This window comes from Agelaius phoeniceus, chromosome Z (assembly GCF_051311805.1).
Source record: "Agelaius phoeniceus isolate bAgePho1 chromosome Z, bAgePho1.hap1, whole genome shotgun sequence".
NCBI lineage: Eukaryota > Metazoa > Chordata > Aves > Passeriformes > Icteridae > Agelaius > Agelaius phoeniceus.
In genome coordinates this window covers 17,689,940-17,707,136 of record NC_135303.1, presented here as the reverse complement: position 1 = coordinate 17,707,136, position 17,197 = coordinate 17,689,940, and the positions used below count along the sequence as shown (strand labels likewise).

Here is a 17,197-nt window from a genome sequence, read left to right as displayed (position 1 = left end):
GAAAAAATATAAGGGGAACATGTAACAGCAGGTCTCTTGAGAATATATTCTATGAGAAAAAGGAGTATGGGATGGTTATATGTTATTAAGAAGCATATGCATAACTGAAATAACAATTTTACAAACTGCTTCTTAATTTAGCCATTAACACATGAACTATTTAAAAATATTATTTTTAACTATTATTAAATTAAAATAGTAACAGGACACTATCCTGGTGTGATGACAAGCAATACAATTTCACCAAAGCTTTCTCAATTGACAATCAGAAGCTTCACACAAATAAATGGTGCTAACAAAGGCACAGTGATAGTGACACATTAAAGGTGAGACAAAAAACAGCATAAGCATTTTGAAATAAACTAAGAAAGACACATGCAAGAGATATAACTAGAAAGAAACAGCAGCAAAAAAAAATTATACAAATAAATCACAGGTTTTTAACTTTTCATAAGGATTTTTAAAAGATGAAAGGGGCTCCTTTCTCAAGAAGAATAGAGGGAAAAAACCACAAGTTATGTCTAGATATATAAAAAGTAAAGCCTGCTTACTGTTAGCAGAAATTGTCAGAATCTTGTGGAGAACAGAAAAGAAGCTAGTGAACTGAGAATAAGAGCAAACCTACCTTGTCATTCTAGGAAAAAGGTATAGGTGTGTATAAATGAAAAGATTCACAATGATCCAATTACAAAATAAACAATATACATAAAATCTTTGAGGATATGGTAAAAATACCATAGATATTTTACCCATAGATAAGTACAAATTATTGAATTCTTCTCTGTAATAACTGGACTGATGACACAGAGAAGATCATGTACCACACCCTCATATTAGTAAAGCTTTTGATACTACACTGGTGCTTTCAAGAAGAGAACACTTTTAAGCTCTAGCTGAAATCAACGAAACAGCTTAGTTTGTAAACTTAGGACAAGATTCTGCAGAAATCTGTACCAGCCTGCCTCTAGAGACACCCTCCTTTTTATTTCAACAGCCCTGATGTATACTTGCCAAATTGTCACTTATACTTTTACTTAACACATTACCAACTTATCTGCAATTAAGTTAAAATAATGAAAATTATATTATCATTTTTGAACATACAATTATGTAACATTCTACATGTTAGGATTTTTATCCTTCCTAGCTTTTGAGTTCATCTCACCTTGCACAGTACCTCACCTTAACCTGAATACTGAAACTTCCAAAGGATATTAAAATCAATGTCATGACACTATTTTGTTTCTGCTTTCTCCATATTTCATTTGCTTCTGTTTCAGTAGTAATACTATTTTGTTTGTTCTAAGGCTGGCGTACACGAACCTGAGACGAGCACCTGATAAAAACTAAGTAAAAATTGAGACTTCAGGTCATGATCTATTATTTACTTTCCCCAGCCCCACAATGAGCACACCCTAACTAAATAAAAGTTAATTTCTCTGTAAATATTTAATAACCTTTTCTTCTTTCAAAAGCAAACAATCAGTACTTTTGATTGCATGACTGTAATGTTGAATTCACTTGCTCAATGTAAATTTGGTATCAGATGGGTAAGATTTTTTCCTTGCATTATCCTAGAATGAACATGCAAAGAACAGAGATCCAAGTTCATCTGAGCAATATGTGAAGGCAATGGCATAACAAAGAATGGTGGTATTTTCCAAATGAACAGTTCAGACAAAAAGACAGTGATTGTTCACAAATTATTTCCTTTTCTGAAAATAATGGAAGCAAGAGAAGCAAACCATATCCTTAAAAGGTAAACTGTGAATATTTTTGACAGAACACCAGACAGTAATAAAGCTAACCAGCTTTATTATTTCTGTCATATTTCTGTCTTTTCAGAGGTCTAGACTACACGGCATATTTTGTAACCCTTTAACAGAACATGCCAGACTGATCCCATATAATCAGTTTTCTCTCTCTCCTTCAGAAAGGGCAAAGGTTTCAGATCTACTACACAAAGGACACCTTTCATGGCAAAGCACTAATTTCTTTAAGATGCAGATGCAGAAAGGTAACAAAGTGGTCTCCAGAGCCTGAACTAGCACCTGCTTACAATTTTGATGAGGAAATAAGCAACAACATTTCACCATCTTCTTTCTTCAGCACAGACTAAGAGAAAAACATTACAGGATGGACAACTATGCCCTGAGAAGGTGGGCATATTATAGTTAACTTATTGTACAGTGCTTCTCTGAAACTTCTGCAATGTGAACACCCTTGTTAATTCCCTCAGCAAAGCAAAGGGTGAAGGAAAAAAAATACTTTAGCTACAGAAAAGAAGGAAAAATACTTTTGTGTTGCTAAAACAAAACTAAAAATTCAATTTCAGCTAAGCTTATCTTAAACTAATATTTTTCATCTCATTGCTATTTTTGTGCTATTTTACCTTTCATTAAAAAAAAAATCCATATGAATGCAGTTGAATATCATAAAGCTCTTCAAATTTTAAAGCTCTTCAGAACAATTACTTTGGAGGGAGCCCTTGACAGGGGGCTTATAGATTTTTAATGAAAGTTATATGATTCTTAGTGACTTACTGAATTTGAGCACAAATGAGGAAAACCAGGCATAAGCAACCTGGGTATGTTTAAGTTATAGCATCTTGCTTGAGAGTTGGATGGACTTTGTATGTTCTGACATTGACACTATTAGACAGCCCAAGCTGAGATTTCCTTTTTTTTCCTTTTTTTTTTTTTTTTCTTTGCTTTCATCTTTGGTTTTCATCTTTATTAAACATTTAGTTTTTTATTTTTGAAAAATTTAGAAAACTAGGGCCTTTTTCAGGCTTGCAGCTAATGACACCATTCCAGTGCTACACTTTATTGCACCTTGTGATGACAGACTGCATTCCTTAGCTTAACTGCTCCTGTTTACTTGACTGATGATGCTCTGGAACTGAATTTTAAAAAAACTAACAAAACAAAACAAAAATCCACCAAAAAAATTGCACAATTCCAAGGGAGCCTGATAACAGAATTTTGAAAAACACAGAACTCTCGCTGAAGTGACACAAATAGGACTGGGCCTTCACAATCCAGATTTGTTTATTCCTGAACATTATCTACTTAACTCTGATACCTTTATACTATTTTTCATCTCAAACCCCAGTTTTAAATTACATTATTTTAAATATTATTTTAAGTATTATTTTTATTATTGTGCTTCAGCACAAGAACAAGGCACAGTTTTTCTGATGAAAAGGCACTACTCACTAGAGGTTTTTACTTGATGGAAGAAAAAGAAATTAATAGGAAACTGTCCACTAAGACTGTTATTTCCCTGTAGATTATGGAAGGGAAAACAAAAATCTCAATGTTGAAGAAATGAGGCTGAAAACAGGGATCATACATACTCAGTTTCTCTGGTGAAATGAGGTGGAATGACTGTTCCACAGTAGAAAGGCCAGCTACACATATGAAAGCAATATTTATTGGGATCTGCAGTCTATGTAAAGCTTTCAACTCAGTTGTCAAAAACTAAAAACAGTATAAAAATAAGCTGGAGCAGTAAAAACCTGGTAGGAGTGAAAGCTGCAGGTGCAAAAATGAGTTGATTAAGTAAGATCTTTGTTGGGAGTATTAAAGACATGAGATAGTTGAAATGATATGACTTGCACAGTGGAGTCAGGGAATCAGTTTGCCTAACCCACTGGGTTTTAACCTACTGGTGTTTTTACTTCCTTAGACCCGTGTGATGTCTCCTGCCTCTTGTGCCTGGAGCAGTCCTGATGCAGATCTCCTCACCTGCTTGCCTCCTGCTCCCAGAGTACTCCTATTGCCATGCTGACAGAAACAGCTCACCCATGAAAAAGATGTAGGGGAAAGGAAGGTAGAAGAAAGAAGCCACTTCGCTAAATACTAGGATTACTTGGCCTGAGAAATTACAGTTTTAAATACCATTGGGCTACTGACACCAGCAGCATAATATCACTTAAGAACTACACAGACCTCACTTTCCTTGGGTGATAAATACAACAGAGACAAGAGTATTTCATCAAAGCAAGTAAGGAAATTGAGGTATTCCACATACAAAGGATTCATTATTTTTCTTCATATTTGGGGACAATTTCTGTCCTCCCCTTCTTGCCCCAACTCAGAATGTAGAAATAAATGTAATGGTGCATTTTGCTTTAAAAGTCAGCTGTAGTTCAGTGAACAGGCTGCCATGCTATTTCATGAGAGAAAAGAAGCTATGATTTAATGTCATTTTCACTAGCTAGATTCCTAGCTAATGTATCTGGGGATAGTTTAAGCTGTGTTCACTATCAGGCATTTGTGTTATATACCATTTGCCGCTCTGTATTTTCACAGAGTATAGGTGAAAAAATAGCTGTGTTTCTTATACCTGCTGTGCATCAACGGTAAACCTCTCCATACTCACAGATGTAGAAATACTCCCGGCCTGGCCTGAACTCAAATCCCAGTGAGAAGGGCGTGAAGAGCTGGAACTTTTCTGAGAACTTCAATGGTCCATTTGGGGAATGCGGCCGATTACACTCCCACCTCTTGAACCCTTTGGAAGTATGATCACAGGAGCTGTAGCCATCAAAGTTCACCATGTACAGAACATAGCGTTCGGTCTTATCTTCTGGCACCGAGTCTTCATAGTGAGGGCAGAACACATCCAGGTAGTCATTGATGCAGACATCGATGTGGTAGTCGCCTCGCTGGAATCTGAAATCACAGGAAGAGATCAAACATAAGCACAGTTATCTCAGGATGACCTTGTTGTAGGGTGACATTCTCAGATGAAAGGGCATCACTAATGGCACTTCATTTCACCCCAGCCATGCACAGTCACTTTCATAAATGACCCTTACAATTCACCAGAGCTATCAGAGACTTATTATGCTTATATATGATCATACAACTTTTGGATAAAGGTTTTGCTCTTACAAAATAAGTCTGTTGCCATTACCCACCCAGTTATAGGCTATCTTTCTATGGTTTATTGAAAAATAAACAAAGAAAGTGTCTGTCTTATTTGGCTGAGTTTTTTTTTAATTGAAGAAAGAAAAATGAAGCAGCAAAAAAGCCAAAACTGTATCAGCCTTCCCAAATCAGTGTCTACATAAACATCTGCATATGCATGCAAATAAATAACCCAAACATATCCTTTTCTCTGCAACACTCAGTAATCACTCCTGTGCTGAAAGCTGATTTGACTGCAAGTACTTTTCGTTACTGCAAGAACACAAGCAGGTTACTTTTTGTCATAATAAGCAACAGTTTGTCAAGATACAAAGAAAAGTCTGTATTGTTTTTAAAGAGATATGAAAAGCAGTGTTTCTCCTTTGCCAAAAGTACACATTTGAAGATGTTGCTCTGTTCAGATAAAAGGATTCTGGGATACAAATTATCAGCACTCAGCCTAATGTGACAGATCTGAATGAGTGCCAGCTGAGAAATGCAGTGCAAGGCACCAGCCCAGATGCATTTTATTATTGCTGTTATTATTACTGACGACTCCTTAGAGATGTGGGATTCTTGTTTGTTGGGGGCAGGGAGGATTTCTTTGTTTCTCCCCTGCATGTTTCATTTATGTTACTTTTCTAATGCCTCCTATAGTATCTGGAAGTATGGGGGCAAATTCCCTGCCTTCATGGGAGCTTATATCATGATAGATTTAACGATTCCATAAACCAGGTCTGTGCATTCATTAAACTCCCTGGGGCAGCTAAAGAAACCAACCACTGACCTACTCCACTTCAGGCCGACTGGGCTACTTGTAGCTTCTCTCTTTCACAGCAGCAGTTGTCAAGTGTACCACAGAGCAATAAAAAGGCCATGACAGATTTAACTATAATACTTCTTTTTAGCTGAGGGGCATATTTTAAACACCTGATGGGCTTGAAATCTGCCATCTGGATCCTTCCATCTAATTTCAGAGAAAAAGCAATGATTTGCTGGCCCTCCAAGGATAAATTCAGAGCAAACTACACCTTTTCATATCCCTACAATAACTTAACTTCAATAAAATAGCTTTTTAAAGGGGAAAAACTGAATACGCATCAAAGCATGATAGATCTGTATAATTTCAGCCAGTGCACAGCATCACAGTTCCACTCTATAACATGGAAAAGCCTTTCTGACACAGTTCTTCCAGGAGAATTTACGTTTAGCAAAACTGTTGGTCAAGATACATATTTTTGTACCCCAGTGCTTCCAAAATCTGTCACCTGAACAGATAATGTCTTAACACTTTTGCAAAAATATATTGTCTTCAAATTGACATCTGTTCTCTGAATCAGTTAACAGTACGCTTTTCTTACTGGTAATGAAAAAGAGTGTAAGATACAACTAGAAAAGACACATTCAGGCAAGAATATCTCTATTTTTTCAATTACAGTTTTAGTAAGTAAAAGTTATATATAACTTTTATGTTATATATAACTGTGTTTGTGGGCAGACAGGATTTTTGTTTGTTTGTCTGTTTTACCATGTAGGTGATAAACTATTTCGTTTTCTCAAGGTTACCTCTTTTATCAGCCTGCCTTCACCATAATGCCCAACTACAGTTCTGTGACACAAACTATATGCTTCCAGTATTATATTTATGTAATACGTTCAAGATCACACTGACCCTCTCTACCATTAGACTTTTACAACACAAATAACCTTATGTGAACTGCTTTTCCACATTATTTTAAAAGTCAATGGAGAGCAATAGGAACTTCTGTTGTTCTGATGTTCAATTCATCCAGTGTCTTTAGTGCATTGTAATCAGATGGATCACACTTCCAGAAGCAGCTAATTCTCTCCTTTAACCAAAAGCAGAGTCTGGAGAGACACTTCCCAGACACTGTCTGTACTGCAAATAGCTGAATTTGAAGGGAAGAATCCAACTGCACAGCCAATGACAATGAGGATTATAAGAACAAGGAGACATACAGTGTGACATAAATGTGTGATCACACCTTAATTCCAATTTAGCAATGAAGTCAAACTTATAATCTGCACCAGTGAGATGATGCAGAAAAAGCAAAATCAAAACTCATCTGTCTCCCCTTTGGCAAAGCTTCCCTCTGTATTCTTGCAAAATAAACAAAACCACAATGTAACCATCCTCTTTGATCAGTGGTATTTTAGTAGATTCCATCTTCTTTCTTTTTTCCTAAGTGTTTAAACAGTTGAGTATCTCCATTCATTCCAGCACACCCAAGACTCTGAAGTACTCCCTGCAAAGCAGGTCTGAGGATGAAGCACACAGCCAAGTCCTTTTTATCCCAGTGTCTTTTCCTCCCATTCCCCTGATCTCACAACAATTTCATTAGTCAGTCATCCACCATAGGTAGGTAGTGCTTACATTTACAAGTGGAAGAAGGGAAGGATATTGTGAATATTTTAAGCAATCTAAACTGGGCTCTAGCCAATGTTGGCACAGGAGTGAACCTCCTTCAGGGAAAATACATACCAAGGTATTTTATCAAGCAGCTCTGAGTGAAGTCTCTTTACTCCAGGTTATTAACCAACTATGAATCAGAGAGCAGGAATTTATTTCCTGTCTTGCAGTATCCTAAAGAAGTCAGTAATCAAAAACTCAACAGGCATGTAAAGAGATGTAGAACTAATTTTATGTTTCCAAAGAGACTACAACATCTCCAACTTTTCTGTAAGAGTGAACTGAGACCATTCCTGTTTCTCGAGATCCAAGCAGCAAGTTGTATTTACCTCCACAAAGAGGAAAGGTAAAGTCTTCTAATTAGAACAGAAAATGAAGGGATTGCCATGAGTAACTCACAAAAAAAATTCATCAGCTTAGTCCTCAAAGCTATTAAAGGAGACACTTCACAAACACACTTCCAAGAATTTAACATCCCATTTGAGTGGAAAACACTCAAATTTACACACAAGAGGCTGAAAACCTCTTATTAATAGTGTAATGCCAGATATTACAGTGAAACCGAAGTTCAATTTCAAATAAAGGACTGATCAACATTTACCCATCTACATACACTGAGGAGTGAAACATCTAAAGGGAAGATGGAGTCCATTACAGATATTTGCAGATATGACAGGAATAGCAGATGTCCTGTCCCTTTTTCCAGTCCCATTCCAAACAGAAAACTTGCTATTATGTTACTGCTATACTTTCTCTTTTCCCAGTTAGGTCTTCATCCTGTTCTGGCAGGTCCTCACCCAGCCTCCCACGCCTTTTGGAACCATGTGGTTCACAGGAACTTTAATATAGGAAGAAACCCGCTGTATCTAGATTTTGCATAACAGAGCATGGTGTTGTGGAAGAAACCAACCAAAAAGGCTTCTCCAAAAATCTGACAGAATTGACACACCTTTTTGCAAATAATGTCATTTGTCTCCATGCACTCCAGCTTACACACAGCAAAACACTGCTATTCCTCAAACATAATTAACCTTTGGTTTTTGTCAGGTGACATTCAAACAGTGTCTTGGGAAGTTGCATACTACAAAGCCAGCTATTAGGCAGTAGCAATATAAAAGCCATTTTGAAGAGAGAGACAGATAGTTAAGTAGTTTCTACACCTAAATATTTCCATAACCAACAAACATCAGCTTCCTACACAAAACTTGAACACTGCTTCCAGCAAAGCCTGTTAGAGGAATATTTTTGTGCTAAAGTGCCACTGATGAAATATCCAGGTATTCAGGATGCAGAGAGAAAACTTCATGGTTATGTTAACCACAGAAAAACAAAAGTAGCAAAACATTTTGTAAATAATTAGTGCCTCCTGTATTCTGTTTATCCATTAACAAAGGGAAAGCATATGGTCTGTGTGCATGCTTCTCTTCATAATTTTAAATTCTGAAGCCTAAGTGACTCATCTTGAACTTAATGTCTTTGCTGGTCACTGGAGAAAAGTTACAATTTATTGAAACAGGTATTTAAAACACAATAACAATTTTGTTTGGTTTCTCTCTTTCTTCCTTTCTTTCTTTGAATAAACACTACAAAAATCCAGTTTAAGAACAGCACAAATAACACTAATTGTTCATTTAGACAGATAAAAAATTTCAATAGCTCTGCTTGTTACTTCCGCTACAAATCCTATTAGTTATATTCTATTGCCCTTCCTGTAAAATTGACAGACCAGATGCTCTACTTCAAGATAAGTGTACTGGAAAATTTGCCTTTTACTGTGTCAACCTTTCTTTATTTGGAATCTGTTCTGTCAAATGTATGAAGCAAGGCTTCACTGTGAACCAGGAAAGACTCCAAATAACTGCTCTGACAATAAATTATGAAATTCTGGTGTTCAGTCAGGTATTGGAAGTGATCAGATGCAAATGACCCCTATTCTGACACCTGGAGCCTACACAGCCTGTTAAAACCAACATGCAGAGAACACTGCCACTGTCAAATGCCTTGTCCCTGTCACATTTTCTCAAATGATAACCTGAAATGTAAAACAACATCAACAAAATTCACCCAACTGATTTATTCTTGGTGTAAATACAAATTACAGTTACCCACAATTATTCAGAACAGCACAGCAAAACATTACTTGTTCTATTTCCTAAGGAAAAAAGATTTCTGTGAGCAGCACGCACATACCCCTACGAATGCTAGTTACTCAACTCCTGCTTTTTTACTTTCATGGAGGCTAAACCACTTTTTAATTAAATTTAATGGAGACAGTGAGATTTCAGAGAGAAGGCCATTCCTACAAATACCATGAAAAAAGCAAGCCAGGTGAGAAGATTCCATGGGTGTCCAAACAAAGGCTGAATCTCCAGTACGTTTAATGTTATTAGACTACAAAAACACCACTTACAAATACTCTAGGCACAGGAAAAATTTGAACTGGAAAAATATAGAAACAGATTGAAAATTTTTTGTCAACTGGTTATGAAACTATTTGCTTAAATGATTATTAACAGAGAGATGAGTATTGGTAGTTATTTGTACACACAATACCAAAACCCAAACATTTGCTGGAAAGTGTTAACATCATTTAAAAGGACATTTTAGTTGCTCTCAGGATGTCTTGATTCACCATTCCATGGTGCTGAACTTGCCCATAGCTTTTGTCTGTGTTTAGATGGAAAGTGTATTGCATTAGGACTATTCCAAGCTCTCCTCACATGCTGTGACTGGAACATAGCAGCATAACTTATGCCTTGTTATTCTTTTACACTCTTCAAGCCCCCTCATTTCAACCAACTTAACAGCTTTAAGTGTGATGGGGGAAATCTTGTGGTTGTTAATTATCTGAGGGGTTGTGGGATTACATGTACCATTTTACTGCAGATAATTTTAAAGATGCTATTTCTGTTCTATGGAAAAATAACCTCTTTAATGCTTTTCTGCTCTCTTTACTGGCTTTTGTCACAACATTTCATAAACTCTGTTCCCATAGCTCTGCTGACATCAACAATGATTCTGATGCACAAACAAGGAAGCAATCAAAGAGCTATTTTAATTTTAGTCTATTCGAACCAAAAGAAAATTCAACATTTTCCAGCTGCTAAGAGAAATGTTTGCTAACAGTAGCAAGCCATTGACATTTTAGATCTCTAGCAGGATATTGCTACCCTGAGCAAGCAAACAAAAAACCCTCTAATATAAAGAAGCAGTCCATGACCTTTCAGTCCTCAGGTTACCATTTCACAAGTTAAAACAAGTTCAAGACACCATGAAAAAATACTATGTCGGACACAAAATCAAGGCTGCTGTTCAATAAAACAGTTTTCAAAATTATTCCTAGAAAAGACTGCAAGCTAAATACACAACGCAGAAAGAAACTTATTCTCTTGTCATTAAGTCCTCTATTCAATTAGCATTTATTGGAGTAATTAAATACTGGGAAAGGATGCCAGGCTAATTGTTAGATTATGATAATTACACAGCTTTGCTGTGCTACAGCTGATCAAAATAAGATGTGGTCACATGCACTCGCCTAAAGCTTCCCTGCAATCATCAGGCTTCCATGGGAAATTTATTACTATAATAAGGCCACTTATTACTAGTTCATTATCAATCAGGCAGAGAAACTTATTATTTGTACCCTTCCTTCTTCGCTCCCACCCACTCTGCCAGAACAAGCCTCTCAAAAGGTTGCGCCCTGGTCTCTGCCTTCGTCTGGCTCCCTTCCATCATAATTACACAGCTGAGGAGAATCAGGCTCCTGCACTTGAAAGGGTTCATCAGACTTCAGATCACTGTTTCACAACCGGCTGCAAGCATCTATCACATTTCTTAAAAGATGCAGGTGATCTCCCTGCATTTCACTTCACAGGCATCTGCGGGAGATCAACCTTCCCCTTTTAATCTTGCTATGTTCCTCCCATCTGGGAGATTTTCCACATTACTAGGGTGTGTTCAAAAGCAAAAATCAGAAAGAAAGGAGCTGCATTAAGATGAACTTCATGAGAAAAAGTATCAGGTTTATGTGGCTTGTCCCCCTGCAGAATCTCCTGCCTTTACCCCTTCTTTACCAGCCAACAGTACAAGAGAGACATTGTGCCTTCCTGATGTAAGGCTAGGGGATTTTTTGTTAAAGAACAGAGTTCTCATCATCTACCATTGTACCTGGTACTTCATGCTGCCTATTTAATAGACAAAAACAACTGATTTACTATAGGGACTAGAACATGGGAAAAAACATGAAACAAAACTGTTTGACCTAGCATTCAGGTTTTTAAACAAAACAACCTGTTAAGCACTAACTCAAAAGAGTCACAGAATGTTCAGAACTAAAGAAATAAAAAAAAAAATTACTAAATTCATGAAAATTATTTTTATTCTGTGCTGATTTAAAAACTAGATGTTTTGAAATGTCAAAAGCACCTACTTCTACATCAGCAATTGATCTGGAAACTTCCTGGATAAGCCAGGCTTACAACACTGGTAAAATAACTGATCAAGCTTCACTTTCTGGAGCTTCATTTTTCACATACTATCGAAGTTCACGGATATGCTGCAGGTGACCACTTATGAACTTTTAATTCTTTTTATTTCCAGAACCAAGAAACCCCCTCAAAACCTGTATGATAAAAGTCTTTAAGCTTCTGGATTAAAAAAACCAAACCTATTCTTTTTTACTCTTTAATAAGGCCTGATTGTTGAAAACTTCCTTAAGTGCCTTGGCTGAAACATGTTTGCAAAATGAAGAAAGCCTACAGCCAGGAGTCTTCTATTAGAATTATGGCAAAAAAAGACTGCAAAACACTGGAGGAAAGGAGTATGTTTTACTGAGAAAGGGAAATGTCCTATTTAAAATGTAAAAGTTCTTTGAATTACATATCTTGAGTTAATTCCATTAACCTGACAGACCTGAAATACCTTTTTTCTGGTTCTATTGATTAACAAAAATTTCAGTTGCATTATAATGGTTAACAGTGACAATTAGTTTAAAGAAGAGACATATATTTTATTTATTTTCATGATTTATAGGCTCTTTAAGAAATAAATTCTACAGAAACATGTTTATTCCACTTATGATTAATAATTTCCCCTTATGCTCATAACTATGTTTGTAGAGTTAGGTCCTGTATTGACTTTTTATACCTCGCACTGCAGAAAGATATATGTTCAATGATATGCAAACATTAAAAAATAGAAACTAATTGCTCTTCCATGAGTAGGTATGAGGAAGAGAATTAACAAATCAACATTTCCCATCTACAAATCTGAGTACTCCAGAGATTCTCAAGTACTGCAGCAGCCTCACCCACTTCACATCATTCTGCATCTCCTAATCAAAGAGCTGGACATTCTTCATGCAGTTTATTAAAACTGTTTCCTCAGACTCTGCTTTTGTAAAATTACATCAATGCTGGCACACATGACTTTCACCTGGTCTCTATGAATTTCTCTTTTGCTGCAACTTGTGAAGAACTCATTGCATCTGGGGGGCAACAACAGTCATGTTGTTCATGATAAAGGTTATAATGGGGTGCAACATGTCACAGCATTGCTCTCAATGAGGTCAAACTCTCATTTCCCAGCTGTCCCACCTCTGATAGCTTTAAAGCCCCTGCGTACTGTCTCTACCTGACTATTTATTTTCCATTGCTGTGGGCATTTAACTTGCAAAGATGGATGAAGAGAGAAGGGAGGCAAAGGTAAAAGAGCTACTGTTCTGTCAAAGGCATCACTCAGATATACAGGACAAATTTCAGTGCTGAAGCCTAGTAACATTGGCTGCAAGGTACCACACCCAACAAGATATTAAAAGCAGCCCAATATTTTTGTTTGGAGCCTCTAACCACATTTTATCCAATCCAAAATACCTGGCTTAAAGCCAATCTCTTTTTTAAATAGATTTATGGACACAAGCTCATTACTTGTGTTTGCATTAGTACTACTCTGGAGTTCACCAGCAACATTTATTCCACTTTATCTGAGGTAGAATGAGGAGATCTGGTAATTACTGCTCATGTATTTTTAAATGTGGTCATCAATATCCTGCACAGACGACTCTACATTTGTCTGCTTTAAGCACTAACAACATACAAGATGTCAGCTTCATCTTTTATTCCATGATTTTGCTTGAAAATACAAAACCTATCTCAGCCACCCCTTGCCTATACCAGAAACATCATGGTTTGCTGATTCATTTGTTTACATACCTTTCTTAAAAAAGCAAACGAGGTTTATCTGTGCTCTGCTGTGCTGACACATACTCTACTATCGGTCACATTTGGGAGAAATGTTGTCATTTTTAGAATTTAAATTCTTAAAAAAAAGGGGAAAAAAAAAAGAAAAGAAAAACCCCACAGATAGGAATACTACCAAAGTGTCTGAACTGGACTCTAGCAACATGTGTTAACCATGTGTCTAACCCAGAAGACAGAGTCTATCAGCCTTGATGGAATGTGATTCTGTGAGCAGTGTTTGCTAACCCTGCCTGAGGCATGTGCTGACATCTGTTAATGGATATGGAGAACAGTGCCCTATCTGCAGAAAGGTCTTGCTTCTCACACTCACAAAATGAAAGAAAAGAACGTTTGCCCAACAAGCATGTTGACCTGCACACTGAATAATTGAGATAAACGGCAGTCAGCTTCCACAAGGACTGCAAGTACAGCAAGTCAGCTTCACAAATTGTCTTTCTCACTAATATATAAAAAGCAGAGTCATGGTTAACTTTTATAAACTGAAATCTCCATCTCTTTCATACTGCCAGGGAAAAAAAACTGCAGCAATTTCTGCCAGTCAATATATATAGGCATCATTTGAGAAGAAACACACATTTTGATAAAAATGCTTGTTTATTGCACATACCCACACTTGCTGTGCTACAGAAAGTAGTACATGCTTTTCTCTGATGTTAAGTTATAGCTTTTTATTAATAATCTTGCAATCTGTAAACAAAATTAATTTTAAAATATTTTGTGATCAAATTAGAATTTGGTGACTCAGACACCCTAATAATTTGCAACTTATAAAATCTACTATCTAGTTTCCCAATATGCAAGAGTGTAAAATGAAACTAACCCCTGAAATATTCCACAGTTTTTTTATATTTAATAAACTGTGTATATTTTAACAAGCTGTGGTCATAATTGCCACCCTTAAGCTAAAGTGCATGAATGCAGACATAATATAAAATAGCATGAGCAAAATACAGAGGAGAAAAAAGTCCCTCAAACATCACAGATCTCCACAAACAGACCCAGGAACATAAGATATTTTAGTATGAAACCACAGCTTGCTATTAACATGAATAAACTATCCAATCAAATACATTAACAAAAGTAATTTGAACTTATTGACATAAAACCCAAGTTAGAATAGCTAATGAATACATAAAATTATTAGCAAACAATTTGCTATCCAGAAAGTGGGCTTCAACCAATGAATTTTTTTTGCTGTGTAATTGTCTTGTGTCTATTTAAGACATAGGGAAAGTATATTCTTTCCTGTCATGGAAACAGCATCTTAGAGGAAGTTCTATAGAGAAATATAGTAATTTAACCTTGCTCCTTTTACCCTTCCATATTAGTCTCTCTCTAATGCTGAGCAAACTAGCAAAGGAACAACTGGAGTTTCAAATTAAACACTGCATGATCACCAAGTAGCACAACTATTATTAATGGTAGAACTTTTTCTTTTCCTTCTTATAATTTCTTCTAAAGGCAGCATATGGACTACAGAATTTTCCATCAGGCTACTCTTGCTACATACTGTCTCTGGATAAAAAGACTTAAAAATTTTTTTCACCTAGAGATATTTATCTTTCTACATCATATGGACAAGATAGGTCCCGATCTAAATCAGTTTCTCTGCTTACAAATATGATCTGAAAAGCTTTGTACCATACAATGCCACCCGGTCTTTAAAAACACCCAAGAGATTGCAAAGATTATGATCTGATGTGCAACGATTTTCTTTTTAACTGAATAAGACAGACAAACCATGGAATACAATGCAGACTATATTATTCCTCCCATCCCTTTTCAAATTATGAAGCTCCCATGGTTCCTATTATAGAGTTTTGGGATTCTTATTCCTTCAAGAGTGACAGTATTTCAATATGTATAAGTAAAGACTGAATTGATAAAATGTGCAAAACCTGCTCTTACTTTTTTATCTGTGTGTAAGTTACTGACATAAGAGAAAAAAAAATCACTAATTCAGATACATTTCAGAGAGGTAAAACTGAAGGTATTTTCTTAATTTTCCTGTTGCATATTTCTCAAAACTGTTTCCAAATTAATCAAATTAATTCTAATCTTCAACCTGCAGTGAAATCGCCTCATTCACAACTGAATTATGATCTTGTCTGCCTGAAACATTGTAACTATTTTTCAAATCACAGGTAGGATTAGGATAAAAAGCAGAGTATCACAGAAAAATTAAATTTTCTTTTCTTGCACCTCCCTTCTTCATCCTGTTTATTATAAAGGCACCAGGACGCAGGTGTGAAGAGGGGAATGCACAGGTATGGCAAAACCCATTCCTGTCTACTGGGAAGCCTTTACTTCTTCATTATACGTAAAAAATTAATTACTGTGCACACAAACTATTTCTTCCTTTCATTCTTATGCTAAAATACTGGTTCAGCATTAAAGAAACAAAATTCAAGAATCAACTGTTCATAATGCAATCTGATAGTTGGGGCATAAACACGTAATAGAATAGAATTTAGACCACTTGTATGGGCAAAATCGCAGTTAGAGCACATCAATGGGAAAAGCCAGAGAGCAGTCATGTTGGGCCAAAGAACCTCACATCTAGACCAACAAAGTTCTCCCAACACTGGCCAACAGAAAATATCAAAACTATATTAAATAGATCGTATGTCCTTAGCATAGTCTCACAATAGTCATCTTTTGCATAGTCAGAGGTTTGGGCTCTTCTTGCTTAACAAGAATGATGGATTTTTTTTCATCAGTTAGTCTGAATATCTTGGAGATCAGTAAACTACAGTCAGTGAATACTTGAGTGGTACAGCTTGGCTGCCAAACAGAAAAATGTCTGCTCCTGTGCATTTCTGGGCCTGGGACAATTTCTACCAGACATTCAAATTGTACCATAATTCTCAGAGTAAAGAAAGTAAACTATAATCTGTGATAGTGCGCTGTTGAAGAGCAATTGATAATCATTACTCAAATGCTTAACATTTGAACATTTTCACCTTTGCTACCTGCAACAGTCAGAGGCAAGAATTTTCCTCCTGAACTCCTCAAAGATAAGATTCCTTTTTGAAGGGAAATTTACTCATTGGAGAAAATGCACAACTTGTTTTCTGTTATCCCAAACCATCCAGATCACTATTTTAATCAAAATAAACAGTAAAAAAATACACTAAAACCTCTGTTCAAATGCATCTCAGCAGGTCTCCAGGGAGTCTTCCATATTAAAAAAACTCCTAGACAATGAAGTAATTTTCTACTGTCTGCAATATACTAAATAAAGTGCAAAGTAGCTAAGGATTGACTGAAACTGAATTCAGACCTCAAGATTTGTCCTTTCTTCTTCTACATTCTGACTCACTATAAAAGAGCAACTGAAAAATCATGTACCACATTTCAAAGACATCTTAGACTTTCATATTGTCCAACTTGTCCTGTGCTTTTAAGGATGTGCACCTCATAATCCATTTCTTTAGGAAAGAACTCTTTTGTTCAAACTTTCTCTTTAAGGGTGCCCTATTTAAGGTTTCTGAGAGGTTATCTATGCCCAAAGATGTATTACAAGAATGTTTACTTTGAAGCAAATATAACCCAACTTGGTTTCCACCTGCTTTTTCCACCACATGGCAAGA

General features: G+C 36.3%; 1 protein-coding gene across 2 annotated transcripts in view; it reads right to left on the bottom strand.

Moving 5' to 3' along the window:
- The window catches only part of EFNA5 (ephrin A5), a 206,918-nt gene that overhangs the window by 34,487 nt on the left and 155,234 nt on the right, over positions 1–17,197 (bottom strand). For both annotated transcript variants that reach the window (XM_077171487.1, XM_077171486.1), the window contains exon 3: positions 4,387–4,679. In XM_077171487.1, the coding sequence (XP_077027602.1) occupies positions 4,387–4,679 (293 nt within the window). The remainder of the gene's footprint in view (positions 1–4,386; positions 4,680–17,197) is intronic.